Source organism: Bufo gargarizans, chromosome 9, assembly GCF_014858855.1.
Source record: "Bufo gargarizans isolate SCDJY-AF-19 chromosome 9, ASM1485885v1, whole genome shotgun sequence".
NCBI classification, from domain to species: domain Eukaryota; kingdom Metazoa; phylum Chordata; class Amphibia; order Anura; family Bufonidae; genus Bufo; species Bufo gargarizans.
In genome coordinates, this window is record NC_058088.1 from 17,150,098 (window position 1) to 17,175,811 (window position 25,714).

Here is a 25,714-nt window from a genome sequence, read left to right on the forward strand (position 1 = left end):
CGCGTCGCAGTCGCAGCATGTCGCACGTTGCAGTGCGACACCATAGACTGCCATTATAAAAATTGTCGCGCGACATTGGTGCAACAAAATGTCGCGCGACAAATGTCGTCGTGTAGACCTAGCCTAAGTCTTCTGATTTTACAAGGATTAAAGGGAGTCAGTCAGCAGTTTTGACCATGGTAAACTCCTGACAGCACTAGGTTGGGACTGGGCAGAGCAGAGCAAACACCTTTTGTGGAGCTTTAATCAGGAGTAGTGTGAATAGGAAGTTTTGTTCTGCTCCTGCAAGTGCTCTGCTCTGAGTGACCACTTTAGCATCTATCCAGGAGACCACTGCAGCCGCCGCTTGGAGCAGAGGGGAAGGGCCACGAAGCAGCTCAAAGCAGAGAGCACTTCATAACAAAGCAACGCATCCAGGGCACTTGAAGGAGCAGAACCTGGCAGAATAATAGTTCTTATTCACACTACTCCTGATAATGAAAGCTCCACAAAAGGTATGTCCATCCTGCTCTCCACAGCCCCAACCTAAACTGCTGTAAGCAGTTTAGCATGGTCAGAACTGCTGACAGACTCCCTTTAAGTCGTATTTTGCACATTTTTCTCTCCAGTCCTGAGGATGTCACTAGTACTGAAATGCATGTGGTGTCCCACCGTGAAGGAGGACTACACCTCTGGTATGTTTTGTGTACTGTCGTCAATAGCTTCCCGATATCAGCCGTTGTAAGCACAGGATACCCTGAGGTCTTCAATGGGGTGACTGACGGCCCCAAAATATTCTTGCCCTAATAATCTCACAAATCTGCAGTGCTGAGGCCCTCCACATACATATGTAGGGATGACTTATATCAGCAAGCTGCCAATTTTAAGTATCGAGGCCATTTAAAAAAAAAAAGTCCTGTTATTTTTCAGACACACGGAGAGTGCTTCCTCTGCATAAATATCTTCATGAATATTGTAACCCATTATTGCTGCTGATAAATGATTGATGTCTGCTGAGATGTGTTTGTCTAAGAGCAGTGCTCGTAAGTATGAATGGACAAGTAATCATTTGGAAGATCTTGCTGCTGTTATAAATATTCCATTGCAAGAGCACCCCTAGTGGCAATAAAATATATATAAAAAAAGTTTACTTTTTCCAGTGGCTTCCAGTCAGAGAGTCACCGGGGGACCTGCTTATCGAAAAAAGGTTGTCCAGAAAACAAAAGCCCCAACTACCATCTTGCACGTCTCAAGAAATTCTTTTTTTTTCCCCCAGAAGAATTGTAAGATTATGGGATGTAAATAAAATATTTCTATCGTTTTTGTTTCTTACCCTCTCAGTACTTGGATGATAACCCAAAAATAGCGTGGTCAACCCATGGGTGGGATATTCTAACAGCCTGGTTAAGGGATGAGTCGGATAAACCAAAAACAGCATAGTCACGGCATGAGTGGTATATTCTAAAAACAACTTGGCCAAGGGGATGGTAGGAAATCCCAAAAACAACATATAAGTGGGATAACGCCAAAACAGCACAGTGAACCCAGGGGTGGCATATTGTAACAACAGCCCGGCCAAGATCAAGAGAGGAGTGGGTTAACCCCAAAACAGCATGTTCTACCCATGGGTGGGGTAACCCAAAAGCAGCATGCTCAGTCAGTGAGCGGGATAATCCAAAAACAGCATGGTCAACCCATGAGTGGGATAACCCAAAAAATTGCATGGTCAACCTATTACTGGGTTTTCTAAAAACATAATCAACCAATGGGTGGAATAACTCAAAAACGGCATAATCAACCCATGTGCGGGTGTTCTAAAAACATTATCAATTGATGGGTGGTACAACTCAAAAACAGCATGGTCAACCTGTTAGTGGCATATTTTGAAAACAGCATGGTCAGCCCAAGGGTTAGATAACCCAAACACAGCATGGTCAACCCGTGAGTGGGATAATGCAAAAACGCCATGAACACCCATGAATGGGTTTTCTTTAAACATGGTTAGCTGATGGGTATTCTAATCCAAAAACAGCATGGGCAACCCATAAGGGCATATTTTAAAAACAACTTGGTGAATCCATGGGTAGAATAACCCCAAAACATCTTGATCCTCCCATGAATGTTAAAACCCACAAACAGCATGGGTAGGTTCACCACTGTCTTTGGATAATCCGCCTGTAGACAAAAGGTTGCTACAGTTGGGTCTTCCATGTTCTATAGCTGCAGCGAAAATGAGTATTTGAATACTTTTGGTGGATTTAGTGTCAAGAATTTCAGAGCGTCTATACCAGACGGAAGGAATTTACTGTGCTTCTTTAAAAGGTACCAACTTTCATCAGATTTTCCATCTTTACGGAGTCCTGAACCCAGGATCTATGCAGTCATACTAGTTCAGGCTCCAGTCGAGCTTACAATTTACATTCATGCTCTGGGGCCAATTTCACGGGATGCCAATCAAGTGACCAGTTTTTTACTGGGGGGGAGGCAGGAGAATGTTTTCTGAAAACTTTCTCTATGATGACCAAATATGGCTGGAAAGCTTGGAATAAAACCGATGGAAATGGTTAAACGTGCAGAATAAACAAGACCTTGCTCAGAATTTCATCATACTCACGTTTCATCCTTAAACGTTGCTCCTATACACCTGTTCTCACACCTGCCCTGTGTTCTTCCAGGTGAGGTGTTTCTTCTGCACGCTTCTTTTATGCCTCGTTTACATACCTCCACATACACAGATGGCCTCCAACGTATCTTATGTACACATTCAAAGTGACCCACCAACATTAGTAAAATTTGTGTACTACGCACACACACACGTGGTGGAGTGCACCAATATCAATAGGACTGTGCATTTTTGATGACCCCTTTTCAATTCCCAAATCTCAAAAAACTAGATTGACCATATGGTCATCCAGTATCAAAAGCTTGTCCAAACATTTGTATCGAAGTGAGAGCGGGTTTGTTCTTCTAAATCGCAATAGCATCTCCATAACAAGTTTGACGAAGGTTGACCAAAATCACATATCTGAGAACATCTTTATAAGATGGTGTTCTCCAATCAGGGGTTCCAAGGATGGGTTAGGCATCATCTATGCGTATGGCCTCAAAATTGGGACATTTGTTATTAGGAAGGACCCATAGATGTTCATCTCAAGGTTCACAACTAGATATTTAATACCACATTTCTGTCTTTCACAGATGCTCCATGTATTTAACCCCCTACGAAAGTCTGGCAGTGAAACCTGTCTCTCTCCTGAAAACCCTCAACACTGGAAGCGTTTAGCTATCAGAAGACAACCGCCTACTGATGTCCCTGACCCTTCATCCAACATTGCTTCAGCCTTGCCCGTCCCGGAAGTGAGGGTGGAACGCTCATTCAGTGCGGGTAACTTAACTTGTGACAGTGATGAAGAGGAAGGGTCAGAAAACAGAACTCTGGGGGTCCCAGGAGCCATGTGGAGGACACTGAGCGAGTCTCATTTGGACTCAGGAGGCAGGGGGGAGACCCTTGGTGAGAAGCAGAAGTCTGGCAGTGGATGGAGCTTGCCATCACCAAAGACATTAAGGAAGAAGAGGAGAGCTGCAAAAGTGACCGTTGCAAAACAGAATCTTCTGTCATTTTTTATGGGATCCTTTAAGGTAAATTAGGGGAGTGAGATGACGTTATACCCAGCCGCTTTAGTAAATGGTTCCAGATGTTCTTCTAAGGCTAGAAGAACTTGACCGACAACTTCAGTAGGTCCTAACACAGTAGCAGAAGCTCAGGCTCAGATTGTCTTTAGTTATAAGACAGGCAAAAAGATCCCTAAGACATGGCATTAGTGCTGTCCCATAGAGCACCTAAGTGGACATATAGTAGCCCCAAACTAAACCAATAGCAGACTTTAGAAACTTGTCTGCACTTACCTCTCAGGGCACCATAGTGATCCAGACAGAAGTAACCAGTAAGGCTACGTTTGCACTTCTGGAGACACTACTGCGCAAAACATTGGTTTGTCCATTCTTTTTGTCAATTGATCCTGTATCTTGAAAGGTATTGTTTTGGTGCTGCAGTAGCATGCGGTCTTCTACAGTATCCAGAGTCTACGGTCCTGGAGGCAACAACTTCAGCAATCTCAAACTGTACACTATAGTACTACCATTTCAGTATGAGAAGAACTTAGAGTAGGGGCAGTAAAAGGTTTTAGGCTACTTTCACACTAGCGTTTTCAATTCCGCTATTGAGAACCGTCATAGGATCTCAATAGCAGAAGAAAACGCTTCAGATTTGTCCCCATTCATTGTCAATGGGGACAAAACTGAACGAAACGGAATGCACCAAAATACATTCCATTCCGTTTGGTTTCATCCCCATCGCGGACAGAATAATGCTGGAAGCAGCATTTTTCTATCTGCGATGTGGTGCGAAGCAAGAAGGATCCGTCCTGACACACAATGTAAGTCAATGGGGACGGATCTGTTTTCTCTGACACAATAGAACGGATCTGTCCCCCATTGACTTTCAAAGGTGTTCATGACGGATCCCTCATGGCTATATCAGACATAATACAACCAGATCCGTTCATGACGGATGCATGCGGTTGTATTGTAACGGAAGCGTTTTTGCAGATCCAGTCTATTGTGATTCCCATTTCCTGATCAACAAGGCCTGCTCCTCAGGCTTTCCTAGAATCTGTAGACTTCAAAAAAGCCCTCAGTCTTTTCTGAAGGCCACACCCTGTCCATCAGTTACATTGCCTCTGGTCTTTTGGTTCCTCTCACAACGCATCCTGGACGATGAACCCGGTGACCACTGTTCTTGGATATTAAATCTCCAGGGATGAAGCACCCAAGCAGTAAATCCAGGTTGTGTTACTATAGTGAACGATAAATCACACTTTATAGTCCCAGTAGACTGCACGTTATAGCAGCTCCACTCTTTCTTCTCATGGAGATCCAACTTGTAGGAAGTCTTAAGGGCAACGGTGTTTGGGAAAAACTATTTAAAATAGCTCCTGTCCACAAGAAAGAAAACTGTCTGTCTAGTGGCACCTGTAGGTGACTACCTTGTAAGACATTGACTAACCCTTTACAGAGCCCTTAAACTTTACTTGGGCCAAAACAGAGACCCAGATCTAGTCTGGTAGGGAGTCTTCAAGAAGGAAGAACAGGTTCATACTGAGATCTTTTGTAAATGAAACATGAATATGGGCTCAGACCTGCACGGTTATGAGCGTAGGTAAGAGAATCTGCTCGTTCATCACAGTCCAGGCTGCTACAGGTATGAGAATTATGTCACCAAAGGACAGACAGCCGGGACCTGTGGGTGTTTTTGTAGGAAACTGATAGAACTGGTCCCGGAAGAGGAAATATGTTTCTAAAAAAAGACTAAGCAGATGTCTTGAACCATTGGAGACCTTTAGGCTCCCTGGGGCTGTCAGGTGAAGGGTGTGGTGACTGTGAGTGATGGTTTAGTATTCAGTTTAACCGCAATCCTGAGATTGTTTTGTAAGAGAAGGAAGAAGAACTAGTGAGGTAATTCATAGGAGGAGTAGAGAACCCCCTCAAACAACAATAATGACTGGGATAAGCCAGCATATCGCTACAGCTTTGTACATGTCGGTTCCTCTCCTATTTTTAGGACATTGGACCTTCTGTCTGTAGTAACATTGCTGGTCTTTCCAAGCTGATAGTGAGCAAGGAGAATTGGTGTCAGGGCCAGGAAAGATGACTATGCAGGAACCTTAAGAAGGAGAGGGAGGGGCTGGCAGAAGGAGGAGGAGCAAGGGTGCACAGGAAGGCATTGGCCCGCCCTCAGTGCTCTTAACTCTTGTTTGCATATGGATTCAATGTATTGTTTTCCAGAATGAAGCAGTGGAGGACTAAGTGAAAGCTATCATTATATTCAGCTGAGCTAGCCCTACAAGTCATTGTGACTGGTTTACCAGTGAACATCCTGAAGAAGGGCTCCTTTTAAGGTTGGGATTGCCCTTTTACTCATCACTGAGGGAGAAAAAGAAGTGGTAAATGGCCGGGTTCTAAAAAATAAAGGGGCCAGAACATCACAGGTTGCTACAAGAGCACCTGAGGTTCCTATGCTCAGTTTCTTGGCCCTTGTTGGTGGCTTTCAACACAAATAATAACCCTTTTGAAGGGCCATTACATCTTAAAGGGTTATTCTCATCTCAGACAATGGGGGCATATTGCTGGCTCGGCTGTTTCCATCGGGCCAATAGAAGTGAATGGGAGCGGTGGCCGGTCATATGTGGTGCGCTCCCATTCACTTCTATAGGGAGAGCGCTTGGTAATGGCTGGACTGGAGTCCTCCAGCCACCATTCTCAGTTCCCAATATAGGTGGAACCCGCACCTATAAGACAATGGGGGCATATCCTAGCCATTGTCTGAGATGAGACAACCCCTTTAACATCTAAAGAAGAACAACGCTTAAAGGGGTTATGCCATGACTGATGTAAAAAATGAGAATCGTACATCATATAACAAAGCTAGAACCAGTGCTATACCTCACATGGATCCCAAGATCTCCCCATCCATTTCTCCAAATGTTCTGATAGATCTCCTTTAAGCTGGCAGCTTAGGGGGCATAGGTGTCCTTTCTCAGGGGAGCATGTCCTTTCTGCTGTAGCTCTTTCCCTGTAACTGACACAAGTTCTCAAGAGTTGAAAATTTAAACCGAGCGCATACGACCACCTCAGTGAGGTGGACAAGAAATAAGGAAAAGAACAAACAGCAGGTGGCGCTATATAGATACGTTTTATTGAATAACTCAGTGGCTATACAAAAATTTTAATTACAAAAGTAGTCAAATCCAGGTGCTGGTTTGAAAAATAAAGAATATGTTTTGTGGCTCAACCCCCTTTAATTAATGGTAATGTCCTTCACAACCATTTTTTGCCAGTGCATCTAAAATAAAAAATGAAATAACTTTTTTTTTCTGATTGTTTTGTTTATACAGCACCTGTGCATCACCATGGTAACAGATAACAAGCAAACCCTGTACAATCTAATCCTGCAGTCCCCTGCTTTTTGGTAACCCGATTGAGGGTATGTTCACATAAAGTTAGAAATAGATGGAGTAAGTATGACTGCGGGGTCCGATTATGGCGTTTGTAGTCTGTAACCACGGAGATGCATAGGTTGGAATTGTTGACCCAAAATGATTTAAAAAAAATTAAGACTTATTGTGACCTAATTTTTTTTAATTTTAGATGCATTGGGTCAATAAAAAGAAATGCGGTTGCAACTCTGGACATGATCTTTAAAGGGGTTGTCCCATGATTACGGTAAAATGACGTAAAAAATGAAAATCAGACGTCATATAGCACATGACCATCTCTATCTAACACAGCTAGAACCAGCCCTGGATCCATTCACTGCTCCAATTGCTCTGCTAGATTTATTTCAACTTGGTAGCGCAAGGGGTGTGTCCCTTCTCAAGGGGTGTGTCCTTTCTCAGGGGCGTGTCCTTTCTGCTGCAGCACTCGTTATCACACCCCAGAGGGTGCTTCCTTTCTGCTGCAGCTCTGTCCCTATAATTGTCAACGCTTCCAACAGAGAATAAAGGCGGTGACAGTTGAAGTATGGGTTGGGCTTAGCTAAAAGGGGGTGGAACTTAGTGAGCCCGCCCCTTTTGCCTAAAAACCCCATCAATGGTGGAGTAAACCAAATATATACCTTCTAGGTCACCACATCTAGAAAAACTTTTATTTTCACCCGTTTCAGGGGGATGATATCATGGCAACTATCTAAAGAATCCCTTTAAGAAAATGATTTCCCCTTTAATGGGTATGCGCCCCAATGTCCCCCACTAGAAGTTTGCTTGTTTTCACGGCATTACATGTACATGCCAATGCACCACGGCAGACTTTAACCCTATGCAAACCAAGCAAATGTTTGGGGCCATAGAGATCAGGCATCGCCCTGTTGGCCATAAGTGGTTGGCTGTGCCTGTGCGGCTGGTTCGGCTAGGAAGGGAGGGGGTGTTCCCAGCTGTAGAGCAGCAGCAGAAGTGTCTAGGCTGCCCTGGGAAGCTTGGGCTTTGTGGACCATTGGGGGGGCGGAGCTTAGTGGTCCAATGGGGGTCCTCCAGACACAACTTTGCTTTGGGCCCCAGAAATGCCTGGTGCACCCCTTTTTTTATTTTTTTATTTTTTTTCTGCTGGGCGCTGCAGCAGACCCCGTCTCCACCGATGTGTTCCTCTCCACGGAGTAATGTTTACGCTTTCGGTTCTATAATGTACACAAACCGCAGAACATAACAGACCGGTAATCCATGTGTTGTGTACTGTCACATTTCATTTAGCTCGCGCTTAGCATTTGCCAAATCCTAGCACCATCAGTTCCCTCCGCACTGGCATGAACCATCTTTACAGACTCTTGCATCTGTTGCTACGGTAACTGGTGGGAGAAGAGGTGGGCAAAGAGCCCTGCGTACGCCGTCCAAATCGTATCACTACATGGGATTCTATTAAATTGTGCCTTATGGAAATACACGATACCCACTGATGAAGCAGCGGGCTGGTCATTTCAAGGGGCCGTGTTAGGGCTCCTATAAAATGCCCAAAGCTGGTCCGGTGGTTTCCGCCCGGAAAGCCCCACCACCACGGCTGATCATGCATGATTGATTGTTTTATATGGAGATCATTGGTCTTCCAGCTGAGTGGTTACATGGGCCAATTTTCTGGCATCAGCACTCATGCAAATGTCTGCTCGCCCATACATTGCCCCGTGTAAACATGGCAGAACACCCGACAAATGAGCAAATGGCATAAGAAATGATCAGATGTCAGCGGCACAGCACCCGGAGTAAACAGAGATGTGTGGCCAATAATAATTAAAGTGTATGTGCCCGAACAATAGCGTTAACGATCGGCGATTGTGCTGAGGCCTTTTACACTGACCGATCGGGTATCAAAAATCATGCAGATCTTCATTCTCCCAGTTATTGCCCCGTATAAACATGGCAGAGCACCTGACAAATGAGCAAGCAGTATGGAAAATCATTGGTTGTCGAGTGCCTGAGTAAACAGAAATATGCTGCCGACATTAATGAAAGCGTATGTGCCCGAACAATGGCATCAACGATTGGCGATTGTGCTGATGCCTTTTACACGGGCCGATTCAAAATCAGGTGAATATTCGTTCTCCCAGTCATTGCCTCATGTAAACACGGCGGAGCACCTGACGAATGAGCAAGTGGCATGACAAGTCTATGGTGGGCGACAATAATGAATGTGTTTGTGCCTGGATGATGGCTTTAACGAACGATCGTCGATTCTGTTGAAGCCTTTTACATGGGCCAGTCTCATTGTCAGACGATCACCCGAAAAACAATCAAATAGCGTGGAAAATCATCGGTTGCTGAGAGCACAGCACCCTGAGTAAACAGAGATGTGCTGCCAACATTAATGAAAGCGTATATGTGCCCAAATGATGGCGTCAACGATCGGCGATTGTGCTGATGCCTTTTCCATGGGCCAATCGGGCAAACAAACATTCGCATAATCGTTGATGCCTGGTCATGCTCTGTGTAAACATTGCAGAACACCCGGCATGCCGATCGACATGATTTATCAGCAGCTCCCGTCCATTTTGGCCAAAAAATCTGCCCATGTACGAGGACCTGTCTGTCCACAGAATATTTTAAGTGCAAAACATGGTTGCCGATCAGAGATTTTCAGAGATCAGATGGTGTCCAAATAGATTTGGGTTGCAAAAGCATACTCCAGCCTCTTTTTAATTTTAATTCATAAACGATGGATGCCTAACAAGGGATCGGCCCAAAAAAAGAGAATCCTTTTGAGGAGGCCGCTCTGCGCGTTGCGATCTGTTTTTTGTATTACTGTGCTGTATTGTTTAATCGGAACGTTAAAAATATGCTTCTTACAAACAAACGGGGGAGGGAAGGTGAAAGGTTAACAAATACATGGGACACGCGTGGTATGTTCTGCGTATTTGTTTTTTTTTCTGAAATGTTTTTTAATTTTTTATTTTTTTTTGTAGGGCAGAGTGGGCAGAACGAGGGTCCTAACGGACAAGGGGGGATATATAGAGACAGTGCAGGATTATATGAAGAGGATGTTTAGGGTCTGTATAATCTGACCCGCCGTTTCCTGTCCCCCCTCCCGGCCTGGACGGCGTTCATAACACAGCTGCTTTCCCACGACCCCTGACTTTTAACCCTTTCCTTGCCAGGCGTGAGGAAAACCGATCGACAGCAGTGATTGGCACTGTAAGAAAGGGGCACAGCAAGGGTAGAGGAGGCACATGAGGCATCGAAATGGTAGGGCCGGGATGTGCTGAGCTCATCCATGCCGCTCACAGAGACATCGGGTCACAGGTGGCAACTTCCCCCCCAATTCAGTGGAGACCGCGCCAACCTCTTCTTGCTGTGCAGGCGCTACTTGCGCCATCTACAGCGGGGATCAGCAACCTCCGGCACTCCAGCCGTGGTGAAACTACAACACCCAGCATGCACATTTGCATGACTGTTCTCAGAACTCCAATAGAAGTGAATGCAGCATGCTGGGAGTTGGAGTGCCAGAGGTTGCGGACTCCTGATCTACAGACTGTTAGAGGTCATTCACACGACTGTATCACTGTGGTGCCCGTATTGAAGACCGACGGCATGAACTCCGTGCTGCGGGTGTGGACCCTTTGACTTAAATGGGTGCGTGATCCGCAAATGATAGGATGTCTTATCTTTTGCGGAGTGGAGGCACGGATCGGAAGCGCTTCTGTGGGATTTCAGGTCTGTGCCTCCGCACCGCAGAAGATAGGACATGTCCCATGTTTTAATGTATTTTGCAGATCGCGGACCCACTCAGGTCCACACCGCACTACAGGATTCGCACAGCCGGTGCCCATGCATTGCGGAGCTCTGCGGTCCTCGACATGGACACGGTCTGGACATGGACACGGTGACCATACAGTCATGTGAATGAGCCCTTAGTGTAAGGCAATGTTCATACTGGAAAGCTGCTAAAGCATATGCCAAACGTTTCTCCTGTCGGAGGGTAGAAGGGGTGTCCTTCTGGGGTCCATTGCGGGTTGTGTACTGTAGGATACCTTTTTTTTTTTTAACTGCACATTTGACCCGCAAACAATACGGGATATCGGAGCCTCAGGGCGGCACGTGGCACTGTACATCGGCATACGACGGAGGTGGCGTAACTTCAAATTTAACATTCCTGCCGCTGTGCCCCATACACATTAGATCGTTGGCCAATCCTGCCTAAGGGTCCCTCTATACGGGGCCCTTGTACGTATGCTCGCATCCTATAATTAGCCTGTGTAAAGGTGGCGCTGATCACCCAGTTGATTGCATGCGACGCCCAAAAAAAACTAATTTGTCGGCAGCACATTGCCCGGTATAACAGCCAACAAACAGTGGAACTATATGGGGGATGAATGATCGTTAATGTATCACCAATCATTGCTGAACGTAAATGAAGTTAACGAGCGGTCGGTGATCAGAAACGAACTTACTCACTGGCGCCTGTGTGAAAGGACCCTCAGCCACCACGTATATCGGCAGCCCTGCTCTGCACCCCTTGTTCCCAGTATGAACAACACAGGACCATCAGTGATGATGCAGCAGCCATACTGCCACCTTGCCCTTGACTAACTGTAAGGTGTGACAGTACGAGTGACGTAAATGACAGCTGGCAAAGGCCTACATACCTACTCGGCAAATATTTACTGAGGACCTGCAACTTTTTCCCAGGAAACATTTTCTTAGAACTGCTTGTTGTGCCATTTCTCTGTTATTCCTCCTAGAAATGTATGACTCCATTTGGGAGGCGTGTCCATACACCATCTGACATTGTCCAGTCAATGCCAGACGGTCCAGAGATACTCCCAGTAAATACCCAGTTTTCAATTTATTAATAAATGTCTAGGAGGAATAACAGAGGAACGACACGACAAAGAGATCTGGGGGGAAAAATGTGATCTGGAATTAGTAGTTCATGGAGAATATTATATATATGCAGGAGAGAGGATGGATCCCCTTTCGCGATGGCTCAGGCAAAATCTATAGCCTTTGTCACCTGTAACTTCAGATCCTATTTCTGATGGGGGTGTATCATACATCCGGAACCGGCTGTCCCTCGAAGGAATGTGGTCTGATTGCTTTTTCGATGTAATAATTTCTGCAAAGCAGGCGTACGCCGCATGTGCCTATTTTATATCCTTTTTTATAGGGAGGCTGTTAACTCTTCTGGAAACACTCCAGTAATGAACTCCGCATGGTTACGCCCCCGGGGCTCCTAAGTCCATGCTGGCCTCTCTATCTTTGACTTGGAGGAATGTGTTCAGAACATTCATGACGTCTCTTGGGTTTTAGTGCCGTTTGGGTCAAGTAAGCGTGGGACGTGGCATCCAGCTTCTGGCATTGGCTTGTCTCCCTTGAGACTAAAAGGATCGAGCATGTTGATGTCTAACAGTCCGATCCTACTTTTCCCCCCATACATATTAGGTGGCCAACTTGTCTCATCCAAATTGGAAGAGTTCGGACTGCATTAAAGGGGTTTCATGGATATCTGATAGGTCATCGGATCCCGGGGGTCTGTCTTCTGCCACTCTGGCTGATCAGCTGTGGCGCCAGAATCGGGTACCAGAACTCCACAGCTCAGTACACGGTGTATTGGCCATGGCTAGTTCTGGCGCAAAGCAGCTCCTGTAACATTCCACTGCGAGTCGGACTCCCGCCAATCTGATATTAGTGACCTATCCAGCTGAATGGGAGCAGCGCTGCACTACAACAGGTTTGGCCACTACACAGTGGACGTAACTGTGGTGCTCCTGCACACAGCTGATCGGTGGAGGTGCCAGGAGTCTGACCCCCATCTCTGACCGGTCATCAGTGTTGAAGTCCCAGAAAGGGTTCATTTTCTAAGTTCTGCGTGTGCTGCTTTATTAGCCTTGGTAATGTGGTGTTGCTAGATTCCCACTGTATATCTAATCAACCTTGACATATTTCACTTAATGTTCTTCTGGATTTACAGAGAAGAACTAGGACATTTTTTTTTTTTTTTTCTGTTCTTCTGATGGATTAGAAGAACGGAAAACAAAACAGTGATGTGAACCCGGCCTAATACCTCCCATACAGGTAGGTAATCCTAAGATTGGTGGTGGTCACAAGCCTCAGGTGCCAGGTCATCGGATGCCTCCAGTGTAATTGCACAGTTCAGACACCTAATGGTGAGACACTCCATTCATATTGGTGCTCAATAGGCTGGACAACCCTTCTAGGGTTACGGTCCATCTCCTCAAAAGGATGAAGCTTGGTGCTCACAGACCATGAAGTTTAGAAACGAGCCGACCAAATTGGGAACATCATTTCAGCTCTGGCAAGTAGACAATGCCGTCTTCGCTGTGAATAGTCACTAATCTCTTCTAATCTCTTCTCTTGCAGTCGCTGGCTTCCAGTGTAGAAACAGATATCGGATCAGTGTGTGAAACTGACAGAGCTCCAAGACACAAAAAGAAGGAGTGAGTATGACTGCGCGCCGAGGCTCCATATATACCAATAGTCCTAGAAGGTGGGAGGCAGAACCCTAAACCTCAGCTTAACACCTGCTCCGTGGTCAGCAGCAGGAGCATCGATAATTTCCCAGTTTTGGCGTCTTGGTTTCATCCTTTTAGATGGTTTGGTCAGACATGGTGGGCACAAAAGATAGTCTACCAAACGTCTGCTCCAGTCCCCGCTGGTCCTGTTTGTGCATCACAACGTCATGTGGCCGCGTAGTCCAATGTCTGCTTCTGTGCTGATGTAATGCTCCACAGCTACTGCTGGATAATGCAGCCACGTGAACAAGTCCTAATGGGGACCATGATGGAGAAGCCCTCATAGATAATAAGGATACATCCTTTTCTTGGGCTATTAGGGGGACTTGTATCAGAAAGGGATTTCCAGGAGTAGAACATTGATGACCCATCATCAGGATAGGTCACCAGTATCTGATCGGTGGGACTCTGCCGATCCGCTGTTTGAAGAGGCCTCCTCACAGCTCACCAAGCATAGCGCTTTACATTGTATAGTGGCAGTGCTTGGTATTGCAGCCTGGGGCCATTCACTTGAATGGAACTGAGCTGCCTATAGGCCATGTGACCGATGAACATGATGTCTCTGGCCTAGGAAGAGAGCGACACGGTCTTTTCAAGAGGCTGATCGTCAGGGATGACCCCCCACGATCAGATGTCGATGACCTATCCTGAGGATAGGTTATTGGTATTGTACTCCCCTTTTTTAAATATGGTTATCCCCTAAAATTGGCTTTCGAGGGTTTGTTCCGGCAAACTGGAATTTAGCTGAAGTGCAGATATAGGCTGATGTGGGGGAGCAGTCTGTCTATCAGCCCCTAAATTAGAACCGTTCCCAAATCTGTGATGTTGGTCGGACCTACCTACAGGCTGTGCGGTCTGTTAACATTTCCACATTCTATTTCTCACGTACCCAGCTAATTACGCTTTGCTAATAAAAAATCTGACATTCAGTGCAGGAAATGAGTCAGATGTAAGTCTCCGCTAGCACTGGGCACCCGCTGCCAAATCCAGCCTTGTTCTCCTCTCTGTTCCTCTGTGAGTGTGTATAGGTACGTACGTGGAATGTGTATGTGATGTATCGCCTTCCTTCTCTCAGACAGAAGCACAAAAGAAGTCATTTGTCCCTGTTCCGACTCTGGCCATCGCACTCGTCTCACATTACACGGTAATTGCCTCTCTACAGTCTTCTATGTGTGTACGGTGTCAGACATTCAGCGTGTAGCCTCATGCTGGGACAGGAGCAGAGGAAAAAACGTGAAGCTCCTGGGCCACAATGCAAATTCTGTCACCAGCGCCCATCTACCATGTGTCATTTTTAATAGCGGTGTGTTCTTAAAGTTTTTTTTCGGTTTGTTATTATTGATTAGCAATACTCAGGATAGGTCATCAATGCCTGATCAGTATGGTTCTGGCACCCAGCACCCCCACCGATCAGCTGTCTGAAGAGGCCGCGGTGCTCTGATGAGTGCTGCAGCCTCCTTGCTGATTACCAAGCACAGCGCCGTACATTGTATAGTGGCTGTGCTTGGTATTGCAGCTCACCCCCTTCACTTTATTGGGACTGAGCTGCACCCTAGGCCATGTGACTGATGAACATGATGTCACTGGCCTAAAAAGAGGCTGCGGCGCACCTTCAAACAGCAGATCGGCGGTGGTCCAGGGAGTCGGACCCCTGCCAGTCAGATCCTGATGACCCATTCTAAGGATAGGTCATCGACTCATCAATATTAAAGGGGTTCTCCGGGCATTTAATATTGATGACCTATCCTCAGGATAGGTCCTCAATATCAGATTGGCGGGGGGCTGACCGACGGCTCCCCCTCCAATCAGCTGTATGACGGGAAGGCGCACACAGTGCACACATGCCGTCTCCCTTCTCTACTCCTGCTATGTCTATGGCGTGCAGGAAGAGACAAAGGAGGCGGCACGTGCGCACTGCACGCACCTTCCCTTTATACCGCTGATCAGCTGGGGTGCCGGGAGTTGGACCCCTGCCGATCTGATATTGATGATAGGATAGGTCATCAATATTAAAAACCCAGAGAACCCCTTTAATCACCCGGAAAACCCCTTTAGCATAGAAAAAGGGACTTTGGGCTCCTTGAGGCACCAGGGCATGAGCGTGACTCCTATATAGCTGCACCCTGAAGGGAAAAGAAAGAGTTAATGCTCCCCTGCCCCGAGTCAGCTGCTCCATTTATGAGTATTAAAAAAAGAATTGGAAATTGGTGCCTCCATAGCCCTCCCAGGCTCTTAAAGGGGGGTTCCTGAGCAGTATATTTCTGGCTAGGAGGGTCTCTTAACAATAAGCTGATCCTGTGACCAGCTGCAACCTGTGAGGGAACCTTATAGCAAGTGTTCGCTTCTGCTGCAGCGCCCCTGCAGGAGATATCAAGCATTACATCATTCTCTTTGAACTGAATGGTCAAAAAGAGAGATGTAGCCACTCCTCAGTTGGGGAAATGGATGAGGGTCCTCAAGGGGCGACCACTGAACAAGAGCAGAGGAGCAGCATCGTTGTACCTATCATTTAACTAAAGACAAAGTGCCCCCAACCCCCCTCCCAAGAACTCAACCAAGAGATGGGGGTGTTAATTAAAAAAATAAATTATATGAAGATAAGATGGACGCTGTGTACATTAAAACCGCTTAAATACAAAATCTGGTCCCATTATAATAGAATGGACCACCCAAAAAAAAAAAAAAAACGGGGTCTAAACCCCATGGCATAGCTGAGGGGTAGGCTGTAACTGGAGCGCTAGGCAAGAAATGATGAAACTGCTAAATGTTACCTCGCTCCTCCATTGCAGGCCCAATATAGAAGAGGTGCAGCACTGGGGACAGTCGCTTGATAATCTGCTCTCTCACCCATGTGAGTACTGCCTTCATCTGGTTTTATGAGTCTTTTTATTTTCAGTCTTTTTTTATTTTTTATTTTTGCCTCATTTTCCTCTTTGACATAATGACATAACTTTATGCTTTTACGCGTTAATTATTACAGAATTCCCTTTTTTCTTTTCTCATCGTCGTTTTTTTCCTCCTGGAAACACAAATATTGGAGTCACCTTTGCTCCGGACTCGGGTGACACTCCCGATCCCTGACAGTTTGCAATTAACTTCTTGTCGCTGAAGGATTTATATGAACGTCTTTTGACCTCTCCATCAGACAACGCAGAGACAGACCCATCTTGCCTGACCAGAAGCTGGGGTTCCATCCTGTAGAGTTTTACCAATTACTTAAAGGGGATGTCCACTCCTTTTACAAGTGAGGATAGGCTGTCGAATCAATATTTGATTGGTGGTGGTCTGACACCCCACACCCCTGGGGTAACTCTAGCGCCATGCATTGGACGGAGCTGGTAACAGCGGGGCTGCTCCAATTCACTTCAGTGGGTGCAGAGCTGCAGTTACCAGCTCCAACCACTAAACAGTGGATGGAGCTGTGGAGCTCCGGCACAGACGTCCAGCGCCAGAGCGAGCTGATTGGTGGGGGGGGGGGGGTCGGATCGGATATTGACGACCTATCCTAAGGATACGCCATCGCTTATACAGGAGTGTACAACTCCTTTACTTAATGACTTGGTAAAACTGTACAGGGAGTACTGCTGGGAGCAGTGGTACCACAGCCTCTGGTCTCTGCTTTCTATGGATGGCGAGGTCAAGGACAACACATTTAAAGGGCATCTGTCAGCAGTTTTGTACCTATGACACCGGCTGACCTGTTACATGTGCACTTGACAGCTGAAGTCATCTGTGTTGGTCCCATGTTCATATGTTCCCGCATTGCTGAGAAAGATGATGTTTTAATACATGCAAATGAGCCTCTAGGAGCAACGGGGGCATTACCATTACACCTGAAGGCTCCGCTCTCTCTGCAACTTCCGCCCCCTCTGCACTTTCATTGACAGGGATAGGTGTGATCACGTTTACACTGCCTGGTCCTATCAATCAAAGTGCAGAGGGCGCGGCAGTTGCAGAAAAAGATGAGCTTCTAGGTGTAACGGTGACGCCCCCGTTGCTCCTAGAGGCTCATTTGCATATATTAAAACATCATTTTACTCAGCAACGCGGGCACATATGTACATGGGACCAACACACATGTGCGCTTGGCAGCTGAAGGCATCTAACAGGTCGGCCAGTGTCATAGGTACAAAACTGCTGACTGATGCCCTTTAAATGGGTTAAAAGGGATTTTATTACTACCTAACTAGGCAGATTGCTGGGGAAGCTGGGTGACAACCCACGGGCCACCCATTTATGACGCCCGCCTACTATCTAATTTTTCCCAGCCTGACGGAAAAGGACGACTCGCGGATTTATTGACTACTCCATTGTGTGGTTTATCATAGAGTCAGACTATCAGATAGCGGATTATAGGATTTTTTTTTTACATAAAATGGTGATCAGCGCGGATTTGACATCTGCAGTCCGCCGCAGTGATAAAGCTAAATGAGGTCATTGTAGTCCTACCCCGCGACGGCCACAAGATTACTGGCCATGAATGGGAGCTGCGGTCTGCTTTGTATCTGGCGCGGACAGATAAGGACTGGCTTGTTCTCCTTTTTATTATAGCCTGAAATATTGCTTCCTGGGCCGCTGCCATTCACTGCGAGCTCTCGGGATCTGCTTTTAGAAGAGGAGAATTCACTTTACAATTAGATTTATTAACCCCTTAATGGCTGCTGTTGCCAGTCTTTACAGCGGGTCCTCAAGAGACCTTTAGTCCTCGAGCGTCATGTTTCGGGATGTGTTGGACAGTCGCACGCCCGCAACGGAGAGCAGAATTGGTATTGTACCGTTTCTGCCTTGTCAGTGACCCGGCGGCCTACAGTGGGTCATCTGTATACAGAAATAAAAGAAAAATACTATAAAAATATTTATTTAATAAAAAAATGGAAAATACAACAATAACCCGCATGTCAACTATACCTGAACGCCTAGTCCCGATACAGCGATCCTATCTAGGTGATGTCAAGCCTCAAAATAAACTGCTGATTAAGGGCTCATGCACACAACCGTAATGTATTTTGTTGTCTGCAAAACACGGATCCGAAAAAAAAAAAGGATGATCCGTTTTTTTTTTTTTTTTTGCGGATCCTTTGTAACAATGCCTGTCCTTGTCCGTTTAATGGACAAGAATAGGACATGTTCTATTATTTTTGTTCTTTTGGCGGATCAGACATACGGACACTGAATGCACACGGAGTAATTTCCCTTTTTTTTTTTTTTCAAGCCTCATTAAAAGGAATGGTTTCGCATACGGACTTGTAAAAAAAAAAATGGAGCAGAAACGGAAGAAAAATACATTCATGTGCATGAGCCCAGGCAGAGAAAAATAAATTTTGTGGGGTTTTTATAGACTTTTATTTTTACTATTTTACACACAAGAAAAGGCAAAAAAATAAAAATAGGGCATTTTCTATTGGTGTTGAAAATGGTAAAAAAAAAAAAAGTTAATATCAGAAAAGTAATTTTAATCACCTAAAAAAAAAAAAGTCACGTTTCTCTGGAAGGTGTGGAGAATCAGTAACAGCAGTCTGGTCATTAAAGGGGTTTCTTAGTGATCAAGAATAGGCTATCGGTGTTTGATTATTAGGGTCTGACCCTCAGCAATCCGCAGATCAAAAGGGTCACAAACCAAGTTACCCAGATTTGGAGTGGTATCGTGATACTAACCAATCAGATTTACATTTTTATATTTATGTATACAAGATGGATGAGAAAATGAGAGTACTTTGTTTCATTGGCTGATGTGGACAACCCCAAATTTCCTTTGCGCAATTTTATGTAAAAAGTAAAGAAAACTTCAGCAAAGGTTAAGAATGACCTGGAATGATATTTCTCATGGGTTTCGGCTACTTGTTAATATTTCCCTCGAAACGCGTGGTCACGTAATCCCTTCTTTTCTTTTTTGCCGTACAGATGGGCGCGCTCTCTTTCGTGTGTTCCTACAGTCAGAGTTCAGTGACGAGAACCTGGATTTCTGGTTGGCGTGTGAAGATTATAGGGAAAAGCACCCAAACTTCATCCTGCACAGCAAAGCACGCAAGATCTATCAGCACTACATTGCGTTTCAGTCCCCTAAAGAGGTAAAGCACATAGCAGGAATTCGCCACCATTACGTCTGGAATTTATAAGATGTGATAAATGATTGCGCTATTGCAGGGATTCTCTGGTTTAGAAAGCCACATCTAAAGGGAATTATGATCCTTTTCATCTAGTAGCGAACATGGCCAGTGGCTGCAAAGAGTGTCCCTGTCTCTGGAGGACCCAGAACATCCATGTGTTACACGGACTTCACATTTATTTCAATGAGAACTGTGTAATGCCTAATTTCTCCTGTGGTGGCGCTGCTGGGAAATTGAACACTTGCTACCAGGTTGTTGAGCAAAATGACGCCGATCACTGGGGATCTCAGCAGCAGGACAACCTACGATCAGCTTATTTTTGAGGGATCCTTCAAGAAGAGATTGTAGAAAGTGAATGGGCCCTCAAACCACAACATGTAAACAGGATTTACTAAAATTCCACCTAGTTTAACCCTTACACACCTGGGACCCCTCTATCCCACATAAGGTCACATTGTTCCCCTTTTTTAATGATATCCAATGAAAATACAATATCTTTAGGGTCATCTGAGGCCTGCTATTCATAGAAGGCTCGTAAGGCCCCGTACACATTAAATTATCATCAGAGGAACATGCTGGTTTTGGCCGGTCAACTACCTAATGTGTATGGGGACTCTCATCTCTTTTGCTATTGAAAACACATACATGCTCACCCGAACCAATCATGCATGTGTATTGGGTAGCCGGGAGGAATAGCTGTTGGCCAAGCAAGATGGCTGCTGTATGGATGCTTTAAAGTGGTTGTCTGAGATTTTTTATATCAATGGCCTATCCCCAGGATAGGTCATCAATATTTGATCAGCGTTGTCCGAATCCTGGCTCCTCCACCAATCAGCTGGTTGAAGAGGCCAGTGACATCACGTCCATCGATCACGTGGCCTATGTGCACAGGCGTGGGCTGCAATACCAAGCACAGCCACTATACAATGTACGGCGCTGTGCTTGGTGAGCTCTGCAAGGAGGCAGCAGCTCTGGCCGGCACCGCAGCCTTTTTAAAGGGATTATCCCGTGAATAATGTAAAAAATTATACTTAATCATGACAACCTCTTTCTAACCAATCTAGACCCAGCCCTGTACCTCACATGGATCCAGAGAGCTCCCCATTCGTTGCTCCAATGGTTCTGCGAGATTTATTTCAAACTTTCAGCTCATGGGGCACGTCCTTTCTGCTGCAGCTGGCGGCAGTTGAAAGATGCAACTGAGCACGTGCTTCCGTCTCAGTGAGCAGGACAGAGAAATTAGAAAAAGAACAAACAGCAGGTGGCGCTATACAGATAGACTTCAGTGAATACCTGAGTTGCTAGAATACATTTTTACTTGCATGCAATTGCAGTAGTATTCAGATCCAGGTCCTGGTTTGAAAAAAAAGTTGAATATTTTTCGTTGGACAACCCCCATACCCTCACCGATCATATATTGATGACCTATCCTGAGGATAAGGCCGTCAATAGCCAAATTTTGGACCACCCCTTTAATTCCAAGTTTGTGGTCAGTTTTATTCTTGTGAAATCGTAATGTTTTATAGGAGGAGCTCCTGGTAACCGCATAGTTGGGAGCTCAGCCTGGAAAAAAAGGCCTGTAGACCGCCCCGGCCCTACGAGAAGACGGAAAGTGAAAATGAGGTTAAAAATATCGCCGTCCTAGGGCGTGAATTCCCCAGTGATCCCGGCCAGTGTAAGATTACCGCGTCCCGGGCTCTTCTTCTCTGTCTGAACATGTAAATGTAGACGGTGTCCTGTCATAGAAGAACAGCCGCCGGCTCCGCTCGCCTTCTCCTTTAAAGGGCATACTTTTCTGATGACAAAGAAGCTCTTAAATGAGTCCTCGGCTTAGTAATAATGTTTATTTTACGCTGCTTTTCTCCCTCTCTCTCTCTCTCTAGCAGACGGTGTAAAATTAATCACCCTGATCTGCACTTTCCTGGCAACGTCTCCATTACACTCACATTTCCCTGTCCTTCTCCGAGGCACTCTTGTGCTGTAGAGGCGGAGGCCCATTGCACCTGCCTGGAAGGCCCCTCCATGCGGACTGCGTCCACCTCCCGCCAGGGATCTATATTTCATTTGTTACAGTCTGTGTTTTGTAATGATTTCCGGAGATCAGACTGAGGTCAGCGGGGGGACGTGGTAAAGTCACATGATACAAACCAGGGGGCACCGGGGTCTCTGAATGCCGGAAAAGGTCAGTCATAGAAAAGAGGGCAAAATGCAGGATAAAGAGGCACGAGAAAGACGGAGGCAGAGGAACCATAAGACATGAGAGATTAATATAACGGGATTATTAATGACCTGATAGTGAGTGCATACTGTGTATGGAGGCTGCATGTGATAGAGAGAGGGATGATGGATGGATATTACATAGATATGCTGGATGGATAGATAGATCAGGAACACAGTAAGGCTCCATTCACACATCCGCAATTCCATTCCGCATTTTGCAGAACGGAATTGTGGACCCATCCATTTCTATGGTCTGCAATTCCGATCCTGAAAAAAATAGAACATGTCCTATTCTTGTCCGCAATAGCAGACAAGACTAGGCATATTCTCTTAGTGCCGGCAATGTGCGGTCCGCAAAATGCGGAACGCACATTGCCGCTGTCCGTGTTTTGCGGATCCGTGGATCTGCAAAACACACACGGATGTGTGAATGGACCCTAAACAAGAGGAATTTGTCAGTGAATGGAGGAAGGAGGTGAGAGCATCCCAGAAGCTGACGGTGTACCAGAGCCTGCAGAGAGACTACAAACTGGCCCCATATCTGGAGATACTAGGGAACCCCAGAGACCGGAAAATCCTGAGCCGCTACAGACTAAGCGCCCACAGCCTGGCCGTCCAATCCGGACGGCATCGACAGAGCTACTTGCCTAGATAGGGCAGGCTGTGCCAGCAGTGCCACCTGGAGGTGGTGAAGGATGAGGCCCATTTCCTGATATACTGTCCCAAATACTCAGCGCTGAGGGACATCCACTTTAGGAGACTGTCTGATCTCCTCCCAGACTTCAGCTCCATGGAGGAGGAAGAGAAGCTTCCCATCCTGCTGGGAGAGGAAGAGAACTCGGTGGACATAGCAGCACAATATATTTGTGCCTGCCACAGACTGAGAAGAGCCTGATATGCCATGGACTCCGATACCCTGACCCGGGGTGTGTCCGCACCCCTCCCCCCCTATCATGATACGCCACGGACTCCTATACACCGACCCCAGGTGTGTCCCCATTTCTCAAGCCCCTATTTCCCACATGCTTTGGCAATGCTAATGTATTATTTTAGACCTGACAATAAAGCTTGATTGATTGAAGATAGATAGGAGATACTGTAGATAGATATTAAATAGATAGATGGATAGGTATGAGATAGTGTTCCAGAAAAGAAACCGAAAAGCAGCCGGGCGTCCTCCCTTCCTGCTGAACAACTGTCCAATTCCAAAACCGACAGCTACACCGACCTGGGCCTAGAAATCAGCCAATCGGGGAGTTTTAAGAAAGCCATGGAAACGCTGAAAGACAAGGCGAGCAAAACCTTCTATGCCATCAGAAGGCATCTGTATCACCTTAAAGCACCAGTGACCGTCTGGCTTAAAATACTTGACACCATCATCGCCCCAATCCTCCTGTATGGCATATACCCAGTCTGGGGCCCAGACATATACCGAGTCTGGGGCCCAGACATATACCCAGACCGGGAAAAGTGGGACTCTGGGCCAACAGAACTATGCAGAGTTCTAGGTGGAAAACACTTTCTCCAGGTCCACAGGAGCACCTCGAACAGCGCCTGTCGAGCAGAACTGGGCAGATTCCCACTCTACTTTGCTGTACAGAAGAGGGCGCTATCATTCAGAGCCCATCTTCATAGCAGCAATCCCAGCTCCTACCATCACAAAGCCTTGCTACACCAAGAAGCCCCAGAAAAACAAAGCACCCTGCAACAAGTCACCCAAACCCAGCCTGCCCAAGCCACCAACCAATATAGCCTGACAAAGGGAGAAATCCAGAGGACGATAAACAAGTACAAAGAAGAGTATATTAGCGTCTGGAGGAACGACATAAGAACATCCCAGAAGCTGACAGTATACCAGAGCCTGCAGAGGGAGTACAAACTGGCCCCATATCTGGAGAAACTCCCCAATCCAAAAGACCGACAGATCCTGAGCCGGTACAGACTGAGCGCCCACAGCCTGCTCATTGATTCCGGACGTCACCGACTGAGGTACACGCCCAGGGAGAGCAGACTGTGCCAGCAGTGCGACCAAGAGGCCGTGGAGGATGAGGCTAAATTCCTGCTGCGGATCTCCAAATACTCAGCAGTGAGGGAGACTCACTTCAGGAGACTGTCTGATCTCTGCCCAGACTTTACCTCCATGGAGGAGGAAGAGAGACTAGTTAGAAATTAGATACATAGATATTAGATCTAAACAGATATTAGTTATAGATATTATATACATAGATGTTAAATAGATCTAGATAGATAGGTAGAAACATACATACATAGATTTAGGCAGATATTAGATGGATATAGATAGATAGATAGATAGATATTAGACAGACAGATAGATGGATATTAGATAGGTAGATGGATGGCTAGACAGATAGATATGAGATAGATGGATTGCACCATTTATATTTATCTACATGTATATTTAAATCTGTGATCAGCACCGGAAGAAAATACAAAGATAAAGTCATGAAATATATTTCTGTCAGCCCATGGAACCCGTTAAAAGTCATCTAATTGCAGACGCGCTTTTTCTAAGCCTCGGAGGGTTACATAACAAATGCAGCTCACACGTTTCCAATACTCCAATTAGATTTCCTGTTTTGGATCTTTGTTTCCATCTCATACAAAGTAAAAATAGTAAAAAACAGCAGAAAATAGACGGCATAGAATATAGATGGGGAGATCATGGAAGGTTTCACACGTTTCAGACCCTTAGTCATAGCACTTCCCGAGGCAATGAAAATTCATGAGCACCCCCTGCCGGGGCGCAGTGACTCTAGAACTGACACAGGTCTCTACATCTCAGGGAAAATCTACTGAGAATGTAATCTTACTTTGTTCGGATGTGAGGGGTAAAAACTCTGGCCTGGGAAGTATCACAAAATCTTGGTGTCTCCTCTACGAAGCTGAAGCCTGGCAGTGTGACCACTGGGTAGCGATGGCGTGGGCCACTCGTCAGCCAGCATAATAAATAATACAACGACCAAAAGCAATGGTCGGCAGTGTTAGCTTTTCCCTTCTTGCCATGGTCAGCACAGGCTTCAGTTGAGATCTAGTAATGGGAGATCTTTAACCATTTGAATAATCTTGAGAACTCAAGATTTAGAATTTCATTGGTCTTCACTTATCGGTGTGTCACCAGTCTAGAACCCTAAGTATCCATATCATATTCTTCTAGAACTCCAGGTGTCAGAAGATATGTTACTCTAGAATACCCATGGGGTGGGTCGGTTCTTAGTCAACACCTCCTAAACACTTAGGTTGCCACTATTATTATTTGGAATGTTAGTTGTGGATTGGAGATGCCTAACTATCATTGTTCTAGAACCGCATCTTACCCCCTGTTTTTCATGGTTCATTGCCATCACACTCCAGAGACGGTACACTTGTGTCCCCTTTCCCCTAAGTGTTGATGTGCCATTGTCCTAGGAGGTGAATGGGGCCATCAGAAACAGACAATAAGCATGTTCAGTTGTTTCCACTACCCCCATTCAAGTCTATGAAGGAACATCTTCAGCCAAGAACGAGGACTAAAGGCCCCTCGTTGTTTCAGCAATGGTGGTGGTTTCAAATATCAAGCTGCTACCTAACTTGGAACAACTTCTTTGAACCCTACATTCACTTTACAGTAAATTGTTGTCCCAAAACCTGAGATATCGGACCCTCCCCCTAAATATCTTGGAACTAGGTGGTCTTGTACCGTTTAAGTCAGGGTATCATTATTCCAGAACCATAAGGATTAAATTGTCATTCAACTTAACGTTTGCATTTTTGGAAAGAAATTGCCACCACCACCCCACACACACACACACTGGTATGATGGTGGCACTACAACTGACAGAAT

General features: G+C 45.8%; 1 protein-coding gene across 1 annotated transcript in view; it reads left to right on the top strand.

The window, feature by feature from the left end:
- Window positions 1-25,714, top strand: part of LOC122919400 (regulator of G-protein signaling 1-like) — a 44,842-nt gene that overhangs the window by 17,120 nt on the left and 2,008 nt on the right. Inside the window, exons 2-6 of the mRNA XM_044268404.1 lie at window positions 3,178-3,618; window positions 13,395-13,471; window positions 14,622-14,690; window positions 16,336-16,397; window positions 19,448-19,614. Coding sequence (XP_044124339.1) covers window positions 3,178-3,618; window positions 13,395-13,471; window positions 14,622-14,690; window positions 16,336-16,397; window positions 19,448-19,614 — 816 coding nt within the window. The remainder of the gene's footprint in view (window positions 1-3,177; window positions 3,619-13,394; window positions 13,472-14,621; window positions 14,691-16,335; window positions 16,398-19,447; window positions 19,615-25,714) is intronic.